Here is a 14,221-nt window from a genome sequence, read left to right on the forward strand (position 1 = left end):
ATATATATATATATATATATATATATATATATATATATATATATATAATCGTGATTCTGAAAATGTGTGCAAATATTTATATATCAATTTTAATCAGCTACGTAAGCTTTTAAATTACTGCTATGCCAACGCTTCGAACAGGTACGAACTATTCATAGTCTTCTACGTTTTATCTTTTTGAGACAAAAAGTGTCTGCGAATACATGTCGAGCGCTAACCGTCTAAATAACGTAAGCGACATTTTTTTTTCAAAATCTTCCTTTTAATGCCGAAATACATCTAGATGTTCTAGGAATATTTCAGCATCAAAAAGAAAATTAAAAAAAAAATCTTTTACATTATTTTAGCGGTTAGGGCTCGATATCATCGCATGGAATTTTCCTAGCTTTCGCCTACGTAAGAGTTCGCTGTCGCACATTTCCGTTAAATTTTCTAACTATTACATTAAATTTTTAGTACATTTAAACCCAGTTATTTTTCTCTTTACCGTAACATGCTAATCACTTACTAAAACAATGTCTGCGCCTTAGAACAAAACTTTTTTTTTCTTGTTGCTTTTAAGCACTTAAGGTTGGGTGTAAGTACACAACTCAACACTTACATGCGCAGTTTTACTATCTCCTTTGTGTGCTATTTGCTCATTATCAACTAATATTTACCCCGCTCGGCCGTGATTGTCACTTGCTACTTTGCAGATAGTCCATAGTTTTATGTTACAAATAATTGAATGCGAATGTATTCACTTATTTGCCTCATCTATCTTTTTAAGCTCTTGAAAATTTCGAAATGAGTCACAAAATGCTATCATAACATTTGTGATTAATTTTAGTTTAACAATAATTAATAATTTTAGTTATCTCAACCGTGTATTTCGGTATTTTTCCTCAAGAGCTTATAAAATAAATATTTGGCCCACAGATTTTTTAGAGCTGTGTAGTGTTTAATTAAAGCTTCTCTAAGGATTCTATTTGCAATTATAATTTATTTTTACATTAACATTTGTACTTCTGAACCTGCTACATTTTGTATTGTTTTCGCTATGCATATGTAGAAAAAAAAAGAAATTCATTAGCATTCACGGTGCTCGATAGAACTCTAATTGTTCTAATTTTTGACAGGTCACAGCTTCATTCTATTTAAAAATAAGGTACTTTACAATTACTCAGGCAGACAATGGAATGAAGAGGCCCATCAAGGATTACCCCCTCTTTAGATGGCAGAATCTTGTAGACGTTCGTAAAATCCGATTTTTTGAGAAATAAAGTAAGTTAGTCACACCCGTCACAGTTGAATTTGGAACATATAATCTATAATTTACAATAGAGGCAAGTAACTTTGGCGTAAATGTTGAGAATGTTTATTTAACTATACAACGAACTATTTAAAACCATAAGCAGAAGTCATAATTAGCAGAAAAACTCTAATGCAAGTAGGTAGTAGCTAATTTGGTTTGCGTACTCGTCACACCCGTTACAGTGACTAAAATTCAGACAACTCGTTCGGATTAAATTGTTTTTGAAATTTTTTTCCAGACAACCTATTAAAAAAAAATATTCGTTTTAGAGAATTTTATATTACAGTTTAAGAATTAAGCCTTAAAATGTGAGTTGAAATGTCAAGCGTGGCAACCCTGATCGAAAATATTTTCAGACCAAAGTTCTCAACAATACCTTTCATTTGATATCCATTTTGCGATGTTTTAGATAAATTGTGTAGAATCGAAAATAAGTGGCACCCTTATACTATTATCCTAAGGCATAACATTTTTTATATAGGGAAAACATTGTTTAAGAACCTTCTCTTGGTACACATGAATAGTAATATCTTAACTTTTTTCCTAAACAAATATATTAACGAATATGGGATTCAAAATAGGTGGCAACCCTATTAAACATATTTTTGAATGCTTTAATTAATTTGTAACTAATTTCGAATAGGTGGCAACCTTATACGAGTCTTCTCTGAGATAATGCCTATTCAGATAACGTTAAAATCCAAAACATTATCTGTGTGCGTAATATCATCAAAATCGTTAGAGCCGTTTCCGAGAACCCTATGGATATATGTACATATCTGTCGAAAGGCTGGCTTTAGTATAATGCGGCATCCGCAGCATACAATTATGAATGACTCAATGGCGCCGAGCCGTTGAAGAACTTTTGGCAAATAAACGTGCAGGAAATAGGTCCGATAGTAGCAAGTCAATATTCTTATTAGATCTCATAAAAAAATTCCTTGTCGGTTAAAGAATAAAAGGAATGCTGCATTATACTAAAGCCAGCTTCCCGACATAAGCTACTATTCCATATGAACACAGATACTATATATGTATACAAGAATTGCTCATTTAATGTAATAAGATACATATGTATGTATGCATTCATAAGTACTCAAATAGTTCCATACAAACATTCGACATTTGTCTACGGATGCAATTAAATTAATTAATTGAGTGAAAAGTTTTCACATACCAATTGAATTCACTGTAATTCTGTTTGTTGCAGTGCTGCATACTCGTTTGTCTGTATCACAGATTGATTGAATGTAATGCGTATGAATTAAGTTATTGACTTAAAAAGTAATTGAGATAAAAAGCTGAGTCATGCCGTAATAAACACGCCAATTTTAATAAATTTCTACAAAATCAAACTACCTACATAACTTATTTCTTCCTCCCTCCGTCAGGTGGTGAAGATCATATTGGTGACAGTGCAGCTGTGCCTCTTCGCGCATTCACGCTACAATCACATCAACTACACCTGGGATAATCGCATCGCCTTTTCGCATCTATTTTTGCGCGGCTGGGACTCTTCTCGTGAAGTGGAATCCTACCCGCCTTCTGTAGGCCCCTTTGCGCTCTACGAAAAATCCGATTTCTATAACACCATCGACTATGCGGTGCGCGGTTATGCCAACATGAGTCGTTCCATCGGCCCATATGATTACCCGACCGACAATAACGAGATGGCCCCTCTACATCTCTGCCTCTACAACTATCGCGAAGGCACGATTTTCGGTTTCAATGAGTCGTACATTTTCAATCCGGACATCACTGAGTTCTGTCTGTATTTGCCGCCAAATGTGACCAAGATGGGCGTGCAGGCGTACCTCAAGCAAAGCGGCGTCGAGTTGAGCTTCTCTTCGCTGGTCAAGGCGACGCTGGTGTTCGCCATCAAGACGGTCAATTTTAAGGCTTACGGCGGGCCGTTGTCCGCGCCCGATTGCTTCAAGTTCGATGTGAGTATAATCTTCGACAATCGCGATCACGACGGACAAATGCTGCTTTCGCTCGATGCGGATGCGCAGCGACTGCGCTGCAAAGGCGATGTTGAGTTCTTTTCGAATGCAGAATTTGATGCGGCTTTGCGCAGCATGTTGAACATCCTGGTGCTGATGGTGTGTTTACTGTCCTTTGCGCTGTGCTCCCGCGCGCTGTATCGCGCCTACTTGCTGCGCTGCCAGACGGTGAACTTCTTCCGCATGCACTTCAACAAGGAGTTGAGCTTCGACGGTCACATGGAGTTTGTGAATTTTTGGTGAGTGATATACTTTTTCAAAATGAAATCTCAATTTAGGGGTGGTAGTGAATCAAACCACCGTCACGAAAAAAATGTGACGATTGGCATGCAACGGAAGCGCATTTTTCTTCCCTCTGTCTTGCCGCATTTATTAAAATTTTGAGTTGTTGAGCGTTAGCGTGGGCCGAAAATCCGATTTTTAAGAATTTTGATTGGTAATAGCAAAAAATAGGGTCATTATGCTCTAAAAAATATCTGTGTGAAGTGTGAAAATTTTTGGTCAATATCCTAGGCTCGCTCAAGTCCATCAAAGTCCAAGTACTAACAAAAATGTTTCTTACCTATCTTCGATTCTCTACAAAAAAGGTCCATATACCAAATTATGTAGGACTAATACTTTAGAAGATTATGGCAATTAAAAAAAATGTATTAATTAATTAATTTATTAATTTTTATTTTTTGAGCATATTAAACTTTGAAGGACTTGGGAGAGCCGGCGAGCGGATTTTCGGCCTACGCTATTGAGCGTACTGCACAGCATTTTAATTTGAATACAAATTTCAGCAAATGAATCGAGAGAGGTTTCACTTCCGTTGTGTTGCCAATTTATAGCCGTCATCGATTCGCCACTTCGCTGCTTGCTATGTTTGAGTTCCGGTCGCTTAAAGAAGAATTTTGCATGTGAAAGCAACAATAAAGTTAGCTAACACTGATAGACGATAGCGAGTTTGGATGTACCTCATTGAGTTCGTTCGTTTCGCCACTCGCTAACTGTTGGCGAATCGATGACGGCTTATGTTTTGTATTTAAACTAACAATTACTTAAACGCTATTTTGTTCTTCGCACGCGCAGGTACGTAATGATCATCATCAACGATTTGCTGCTCATCATTGGCTCGTCACTGAAGGAGCAAATCGAACGCAAATTTCTAGTCGTCGATCAATGGGACACCTGCTCACTCTTCCTAGGCATCGGTAATTTGCTAGTGTGGTTCGGCGTGCTGCGCTATCTGGGCTTCTTCAAGACCTACAACGTCGTCATACTCACACTGAAGAAAGCCGCGCCGAAAATCCTACGCTTCCTACTCGCAGCGCTACTCATCTATGCCGGTTTTACATTCTGCGGCTGGCTCATACTCGGCCCCTACCATATGAAGTTCCGCTCGCTCGCTACCACCTCGGAGTGTCTTTTCGCGTTAATTAATGGTGATGACATGTTTGCCACCTTCGCGACACTCTCATCAAAGGCCGACTGGCTGTGGTGGTTCTGCCAAATCTACTTGTACTCCTTCATTTCGCTGTACATTTATGTCGTGCTATCGCTCTTCATCTCAGTCATTATGGATGCATATGACACGATCAAGTGCTACTATCGTGACGGATTCCCCATTTCGGATCTGAAAGCATTCGTGGGCACGCGCAACGAGGAGGATCTCACATCAGGTGTGTTCATGAACAACATGGATGACTTTGATGGGAACGGTTTGCTGGATGTGCTACGCCAAGTCTGTTGTTGTGGGCGTTGTCGGGGGGACAGTGGCGGTACAAGTGGCAGCAACGGACCCTCTGGGTACACCAGTCTAACGAGTATTATCAAGTGATTGAATGTTGTTGAGAATATTGATGATGTACATTCAATTGGAACTGTACTGATGAATGAGACGACGACGACGACGACGACCACGAACGAACGGAGTACGAATTGACGCTTGGAATGTGTTGTGACACCGCCGCTGCTAATTTGCTGAAATGCTATGTTTGCAAGCGTTGTTCATGGCATGCATTAGCTGATTCATGTATTATTATTTCTTTTTACTTTACTCTTAGTCATATACATAATATATAGTTTGCTTTTTTGTTGATTTTGTTTAGTTGAAAGTTAAATATTTGCTTGCTGGCAAAATTTGAATGCTACGTACTGCATTTCAAAGTTTGCCTTCATACATACATACATATGTATGTATATCTATAAATCCGAATGAGGAACAAGCATGCTTGAATATATAAATATGTGACGTCAGAATAGATCGAGTAATAGGTTGTAGCTTCATATGAAACCGGGAAACGCATTTTTGCGCTTGTAAAGAAGAGCTTGCTGGAAAAATGCCAGCAAATTGAAAATGAAGAGGGGCGCTACCGCTTTGTAAATTAGATTTTGTTGTGTAAAAATCAGGGACCAAAAATCAGTTTTACAAGCGTATTTTGTGTCATAGGTTATTAAACCTGTAATAACATTTTGTAAGTAATTTATCTGTGGGTAATTTCGTAACTTTGAAACCACATTAGGATAAAAAAAGACATGCTGAAGATTGGCTGACTTCCAAAACGTCAATTGCTTTGCCTAGTGTACAAAGTGTAAAGTTCCGTAACGCCGGACTAGAAATGGTTGACAATGTATGCTTTTCCAAAACGTATCCGGAAAGTTATCAAAACGTATCGCTAGAGCAATCAGTGCATCACTAACAAAGTTGATGCTTAGTTTGTTTTTGCTTGCGATTGGTGTTGTGAAAATGGAAAATTCCGAAAGGGCGTTCAGTGTTATATTAGGGGCATTCCCCGAATCTTGCAAAGCCGTTGCACGTAGCACGGATTGCATAACTTGCAAACACACAACAACAAAATACATGGGAAACACAATTTCCTATCGCTGCAAAATATGCAACGTCGAAACCCAAGTATATATTTTGCAAAAAAGCATAGCCCATGTACATATTTCTCTCATTCCTCTCATCTCGCTCACTTCATTTTTTTTTTGTGGTATCTTGTTATAGTATTTGATACAGAATTTCGTGCAATCCTTGCATCGTGCAAGACTTCGAGAATACCCCTATTGAGTATTCAAAATATGTAATGTTTATGGTAATGTTTCACAACTCTGCATATACAAACATTTTAAATACCGCAGTATAACAGTATCCAAACATTGTATTGGTATGTTTTGGAAGTCAGCCATTTATTCAAGTGCGAATATAAAATTTTAATTTTTGAAAAAAAAATATATATTTTTTATTAATAAAGTTACGAGAAAATTTTGTAAAGCCAAAGAAGTGACGAATTTGCATGTTCATGTTTGTATAACCTGTTCAATAGAAAATAATTCGACGCAAATTTCTAAATTTAATTACGAACAAATTTACTCAATGTAAACTTTAAATCGCCTACAAGTATGCATTAAAGTGTATATTTTGTTGTGAAGTAGGTGAAAATAAAATTCGCAGACAATAATTAAAAAAAACACATAAACTTTGTTGTAGTTAGTCAAAAGACATTTATTTTTGATAAACAAAAATGAAGAAACACAATTTGAGTTCTTTCGCAAGTGGATTGATAGAGGATTAAAATATTGCTGGGAGAATAAAATGTGGCTAGCAACATTTTTTCATGCAACATTATTGCGCCTTGTAATACACTTGCTTTAAAAAGACTAAGGGCTGGTTTCTCCAACTCAACTTAACTTAGTTAAGCCAATTTTCTTGACTTAGTCAAGAATAAGCTGTGTAAAACGTAGGCTAACTTGTGACTTAAGTCCAAAAAGTGGCTGAACTAAGTTAATTTGAGTTGGAGAAACCAGCACTATATTTTATGTCCACTCATTTATAAGCATTTAGTTTTTCAAATTCCAACTTCTTCCACTATTCTAACTTTTGCTCATTCCATTCTAAGGCATTATCGTTTTTTAAAAAATTTATATTTAAATGCTTCTACCACCACACAGGAATCATTACCACCAGAATGAACTCTAACTACACTCATACGATTTAAAATACAATTAAATATACTACATATATGTACATATATGAAATTGTTCATAGATATATACATGTGTAATTTATTCCATATTTCTGCCAAAAAAAACAAGCGATTTATAATTTAATAAAAAAAATCATATTTTAAACTATTTCTATTTACTACTTACTATGTTGATACATATGTACATACATGTGTGGGTATTTTCCCTACAAATTGTTGGCACATAAGAAACAGATAAATTCTTACTATATGCAATTGTCAAAAGTGCTAAAGCTTATATTCATAGGTATGTCAATGCATGTACGTTTATAAATATATGCATAACAGCTCGCTTATACATACATACCTACATAATATTCACGCTCATGTTAGTTTAGTGTTGTTGCTTGGGGCAAATGTAGGCTTGCGAAAAACTTTGTAAAGGACGCAACTATATACACAAAAAAATAATAGAAAAAAAATATATATCAACACATTTTGTTTAGTCGTAACAAAAAAATAATACTTTTTTCTTATTTATGATTTGTACTTTTTCTCTCTTTCGTTTCTTTTTCTTTTCACTTTACAGTTGTGTTTATGAGACGCGCGTCTGATGAATGTTTATTGGTCATGAAATAAATGAAAATCAGTCCACGATTCATTCAGATGTATGTAGGTTTGTACGCAAAACAATACATATACAGATGTACATATATACATAGGTCTAAGTATATATGTATTTGTAATTGAACGCAAATAAGTACATGTAAAATATGTAGTTTAAATAAAATTATACATATAATCTATATACCTGAAGATTAAATATGGGAAACGATAAAAAACATACTATTATTTAAATTTACAAGAAAAGATGGGGGTTTAATTGCATGCGAAACTACAAGGGAATATTTGCCTAAACAAGGGAAGAATGGTATGCTGGTGTACATACCGCAAAGGATCCTAATTAGAGATGTACCGGATAGAAATTTTGATGGGTGACCGGATTCCGGACACTATGTTAAAAAGAAGAGCCGCATTCGGATATACGTAGTTAGACTGCTGTCACCGCGAATTTCACAATAGTTTAGTAATAAAAAGACCAAGGAAACACAAGACAAATGGAAACGACTTCAAATGACGTCTGTTGTAACTGCAGGAAATAAAGTTCTCCCACATTGTTCCGTCTTGACATGGAAAAATTTGTAAGTAATGAACACTCTTTTCTGTGTCTAATTAATTTCAGGTCTTCAAAAACCTTCAAGATTTCGTTAATCACAGTGGTGCCAAGGCGAAGATATATAACACCGTGCGACAGTAAATTTTACACACAAAAAAATTAATTTATTCGCGAAAATATACTTAGTTTTTCTGTCCGAAGACAGGATTTTTTAACGACTTTTAAATTTAAAAAATATAAGTTTTTCAAAAAATTATTAAAAAAAATCAGTGCAATGAAGGATCACAAAATAGGCTATCATATAAAAGAAAAAAATCTGAAGAATTATAACAGAACACATTTTTTGGTGCATAAGGACGAATGGGTATGAAAAATGTTGTCCTTAATTACACCGGCACACAAAATAAAATTGAAAAAAAATAAATGTGATGTGCATTTAACCGGAACTACCTATGGTTATGTGTTTCGTCCCGCAGAATCCAAATTTGAAATAATTCAAGAACACCACCCTGTAAATGTCCCAATCGCTTGGTCTGACCTTGATTCAAAGTGAACATTTGAACACATTCACATGCGTGGTTATAGCCCAGTGCGCAGAGATGCTTGCCACTATATGTTAGCTTTCAGGAGGGTCCGGGCTCAAATGCCGTCCGAGGCAACATGGTTAGAAAAATGATAAAATAGTTTTTTTTTGTGTTTTCGAAATACGAAAAAGCTTCACGTCGCCCATCGACCAGTTGCAAAACCGCCTAAATCGCCGTTGTGGCAAAAATGAGATTTGGTAACCCTGAACTCCAGGCGTCGAGATTAATGCATAAAAATTCTTCAATCGTTATTAAAACAACAGATTTCTAAAATAATAGCTAGAGAAATACCGCCTATAAAGGCAATGCCGTTTTTTCGCTCCCCTGTAAAATTTTAGTGCCGTAAGATAGGCGGTTTTGCATTTGGGCGATAGGCGGTTTTACAAAAACATCGACGTTCTGTGAAGTGCAGAACGCAATCGTATTCCAACAAATAATTATTGCTGCAGGAGTATGTACACTTACATATACATCATGATAAAATCATAGTAAGGTAAAACCGTTCTGTCAATTCGTCGGCAATGATTTTTATTTTTTTTGAAGTTTGCCAACATTTTAAAATCATATAAAATTGAGAGTTAAAAAAGGAATTGTTCAAAGTTAAAAATTAAATTGCTTGCAAACGTCAAGAATTTGAAACATTCCTCTCAATGGTTCTACCTTCCTATTTTTTTTATCATGCACATACATACTCAGATGTGAACAGTTTATATTATATATAATATTATTTTTAAATACAAACACTTTTAAACGATAATCAAATATAAAATATTCAATTTTACTATGCATTATTTCCCTCAGTGTAGCTAATTTTTTCGGCAAAATTCTCTAAATGAAAATCATTGGAGCCCAAAAGTATACAATATGGAAAAGTAACAGATGCAATATCTAATCAGCCAAATCTTGCTGTATGAGGCGCATGTAATTAGCTGTTGCGTGTAGTTAGGCGCGCTACTATTCTTTTGTAGATTTTTGACAGTGCGCGCTACCATTCCGCAGGTCCTGGGTTCAAGTTCGGTTCAATCCAACATCAAGAAAAATAAATAAATAAAAATATTTTTCTAATAGCGGTCGCCCCTCTGCAGGTAAAGACATACCTCTGAGTGTAATAGTGTAATGAAAAACAGTTTCGCCGTTCGGAGTCGGCGTATAACATTATTGCGGTGAACGCCACAAATCGGAGCAGAAACTCGGCCAAATATTGACATATGTGTTAAGGCCCGTCCACATACAACTTTGGCGTTGCGTTGGTGCTGGCGTCGCTTTGACAGCAGCACGAGTAACACCCCTGCTTGCTACAATGAACGCTTAGCAGAGAATACTTTGGTCACAAAATTTACATACTAGCGGCAGATAAATCAAAATTTTATATCAATAATTGCATTATAAACTATATTTCTTGCCTGCATTTGTTTAAAAAGGAAAATTAAATCACATAATATTGATTATTTGGAACAGCTGACGAACGACGCGCACGAAAAGTGGAGAGTTGGCCATCTTTCTGCGTTGTGTTGGCGTTGGTGTTGCCCAACTTTGGTTATGCGGAGACTTTCATATAAATGCATGTATTCATGTAACTCGTGAGATTTGCTCATATATAGACTATGCATTTCCCCAAGTACGGCATAACAACATTTCTGAAATAAAAAAGTTCATAGCACCGCAAATGTTGCTCAAGTAAAATAAATCCAACAATTTTGAACAGAAGCTCTCAGCTCATTTTTATCATTTTATTCACTCATATTTCTTTACTTTTTTTGTTTTGTATTTATTTTTCAATTAAATTAAATTATTTTTAATATGGCAATCAATGTATTTTGATTTGTTTTCTTGCTCCTTCAACATGAATTAATATAATATAATTATATATACATATATGTACATATATAGCATTGACACATTAAGTTAAACTTTTGGCAAATAAAATTAAACTCTGGGCAAATGGATTTAAACGTTCAGCAGATAGATTTAAACTTTGGGCAAATAAATTTAAATCTTGAGCCAAAAAAAATTAAACCCTACAATAGTACTAAACAGTGTTTAAAAAACTGAAAAAACACTAAATAATAAATAAATAAATAGTAGAGTTAAATTTAGTCTGCCAAAAGATTAATCTTATTTGCCCAAAGCTTAAATTTATTTTCCCAAAGTTTAAATCTATCCGCTGAAATTTTAAATCCATTTGTCCAGATTTTAGTTTTATTAGCCAAAAGTTTAACTTAATGTGTCAATGCTATATATATATTTTCATTAAATGTATTCAATAGTAACTAAATTAATTTGCTTCTGTGCGTTTCACATACAATTATGTAAGAATATTTTTTTTTCTTTTCACTATTATTTTACACAACAAAACTTTAATAATTGTAGGTTGTTACGTTTGCATGTTTTGATATACATATACATATATTTATTTGTTGATTATGCGCCACACAGGAGTGTGCAAAAGAACGCTTAACGAACTACAACAACAGACAGTACATATACAATAATTCTGTATGGATAATTTTTAAATGTTCTATGTACTAAAATGCTAGTTAAACAGTGGATATTTGTTTATGCATTTATTTTATAGCTTTCTAATGGTTTTCCTAAATTGATTTGAAACAATTTACAAAACTTGGCCACTCTTTTGGCTATACTTTTTATATTTCTCGGTTTTTGTTTTCTTTTTATTTATTTATTTATTTTAAATCACCCCTATTGCGAGTGTCGACTAGTAGTGTTAAACGACTGTTAGTCTATTTTCGATGATCTGTGGTATTTTCAAAACCGTTTTCTCGTTCAATAAGTGAGTGAGAAAAGTTGATAATCGTTCATCCTTCTACAAAAAAACAGTTATAGAAGGATGAGCGGTTAAAAACTATTCACAGACGCTTATTAAACGAGAAATCGACATTCACAATACCATGGAAAAGCGACTACTAGTCGACACTCGCAATAGAGGTGAATATTTCGCTTTTTTATTATTCATTAAAACTAGAAAACAAGTAACGTACATCACATACTTACATACATACATACAAAATATACTGCATAATTATATATGGGTCACTCCATATCATTTGCTTATGTACATCTATATGTAGTAAATTATTACTATAAATACTTAAATTAAAAAAAAATACATACGTACTTACAAAAAAATTTACAACATTTACAAATTGCGTAAAGTGACTTACATATACATATGTAGTATATATATTTGTATAGACATGTATATGTATATGTAACTAGTGTTACATATACAGTGCACTCCACTTGAACAGCGCCCCCTTTTGATCCTCATTATTGACAGTTTTCCCTTTGTTTATTTAATATTAATTAATTTTTTATAAAAATATAGCATATTCTACAAAAAAAAAACACAAAAAATGCGATTTTCAAACTTAATACAAAATTTATAATAATTCAAAAAATGTTCTTCAAAACTTCAAAGTCAAAAAAATTGAATTTTTGAGTATGCCATTTTGTGCCAGTTTTGTACAAAGTATGTTCGCCTATTTTTTTTTTTTTTTATAAGGAAGACCCACGTTGAATGCTTTCAGAGCTGGAGCGTTTCGAACGACATGACCTAGCCAGCGGAGCAGCTGAATTTTAATTCGCTGCACTATGTCCATGTCGTTGTATACTCCAACTGCTCAACGTTCCATCATCTGCGGTACTCGCCCGTCATCAATGCATAAAGGCCCGTAAAACTTCCGTAAAATCTTTCGCTCGAATACTCCAAGAGCCGCCTCATCGGATGTTGTCATTGTTCATGCTTCTGTGCCATAAACCAGCTCGTGCATAATGATAAGTGACTTATAGAGGGTGGTACGTCGAGAGGACTTTACCTCTCAATTGCCTACTCAGTCTAAAGTAGCATTTGTTGGCAAGAGTTATGCTCCGTTGGATTTCAAGGCTGACATTATTATTGGTGCTAATGCGGGTTTCCAAATAAACGAAGTCGTCTACTTGCACCTTATTTCACTAAAATTCAAAGTGCTATAAACTAAATGCTAAAAAAAAGTGTGAAAATTTGTTGAATTATTAAAAATCTGGTATAAAATTTGAAAATCGAATGTACATGATTTTTGTTATAGAAAATTTTTGATTTCAACTATGGAGTGAGATTTGAAAACTCAAATGAATCGTAGAAAAGTATGTATGAATGACGATCTCTCAAGCAGTTCAGTTTTTTTTTGAAGAATTTGAAAATTTCGGTTTTTTTAATAATTTAATTTTGTTTTTAAGCTCAAGCAGCTAAATATGTAGATAGCCTTAGGACAGCATTTTTATAGTACTAATGAAATATATTTTTAAAATTCATTTTAACACCTTTCGTGAAGATGGTTTAGTTATTTTCTTTTTTTTTAGTAATCCTCTCGTATGCTTGTTCTCGCTAATAACACATTTTCAAAGTTTATCTATGTACGTTAATTTTTGCTTGCCAGTGTCGCATGCCTTTACGTTTGATAACTGCACATGCGCCACTAGCTTCCAAGGAGAGTGTGTGAATTACGGCTTGCCTCAGCTCTACGTGGCAGGGTAACACGCAAGGCTGCGCCAAGTAATTCATTAAACATTTTTATCATACTAATTTTTGTATGATTCTTCGAAGTTTTAAAAATAAAATAAAAAATTAATTAATCTAGTTTTATATACATAAATATACACGCATTAGGTTTACGCTTGCTTTAAGAATCTAACAATTATTATTTCTCTGTACAAGTAACTACAATAAAACTAAATACAGCATATCGCTAGCTTAGAGCAAAAAGTTGCTAAGTCCATTTTTTTAAATTTTAAATGATATACAAAAAAACTCCTTATAGCCATTTTCTTCAAGTATTTTGTAAACCTTCGAAGACGACATAACACCATACGAATCCGCATTATATACGAATTTGGTCTTAGCGAATTTTCTGTGCCTTTCATTGAATATAAATTCGAAGAAATAAAACGAGTACCTTAGTCGTTTTGGGTAAGACGTATTTTTGATTTGACTTGGCCACTTTTCACTCTAACCTAGTGATGTATATATGTATGTTTATGTTGCTTTTATTTCCATTGTATTTTGTATTTACAAAAAATTTTTTCAGTTACTAAATTAATTTAAATTAAAAATTTTTAATGGTATTTATATTTAATTAACGCTCTATGAATGCACACACACATACACAAATGCACGCACGCATACACGTACATTTTTAACAAACATATCGCAACTT

The 14,221-nt window shown here is 34.3% G+C and overlaps 1 protein-coding gene across 3 annotated transcripts in view; it reads left to right on the forward strand.

Moving 5' to 3' along the window:
- LOC118739261 (mucolipin-3-like) overlaps positions 1 to 8,094 on the forward strand; it is a 16,679-nt gene extending 8,585 nt beyond the window's left edge. Inside the window, exons 2-4 of one of the 3 annotated variants that reach the window (XR_004992992.1) lie at positions 2,686 to 3,536; positions 4,372 to 5,314; positions 7,837 to 8,093. Coding sequence is in view for 2 of the 3 variants with exons in the window: in XM_036470489.1 (XP_036326382.1) it covers positions 2,686 to 3,536; positions 4,372 to 5,119 (1,599 nt within the window). In the remaining variant the exon portion in view is untranslated. Of the gene's footprint in view, positions 1 to 2,685; positions 3,537 to 4,371; positions 6,165 to 7,836 lie in introns of those variants that run through there. The other 2 variants (XM_036470490.1, XM_036470489.1) reach the window with 2 other exon arrangements.
- Positions 8,095 to 14,221: the final 6,127 nt, after the last annotated feature.

Source organism: Rhagoletis pomonella, unplaced genomic scaffold (assembly GCF_013731165.1).
Source record: "Rhagoletis pomonella isolate Grant_MI unplaced genomic scaffold, Rhpom_1.0 Rhpom_scaffold_00005, whole genome shotgun sequence".
NCBI classification, from domain to species: domain Eukaryota; kingdom Metazoa; phylum Arthropoda; class Insecta; order Diptera; family Tephritidae; genus Rhagoletis; species Rhagoletis pomonella.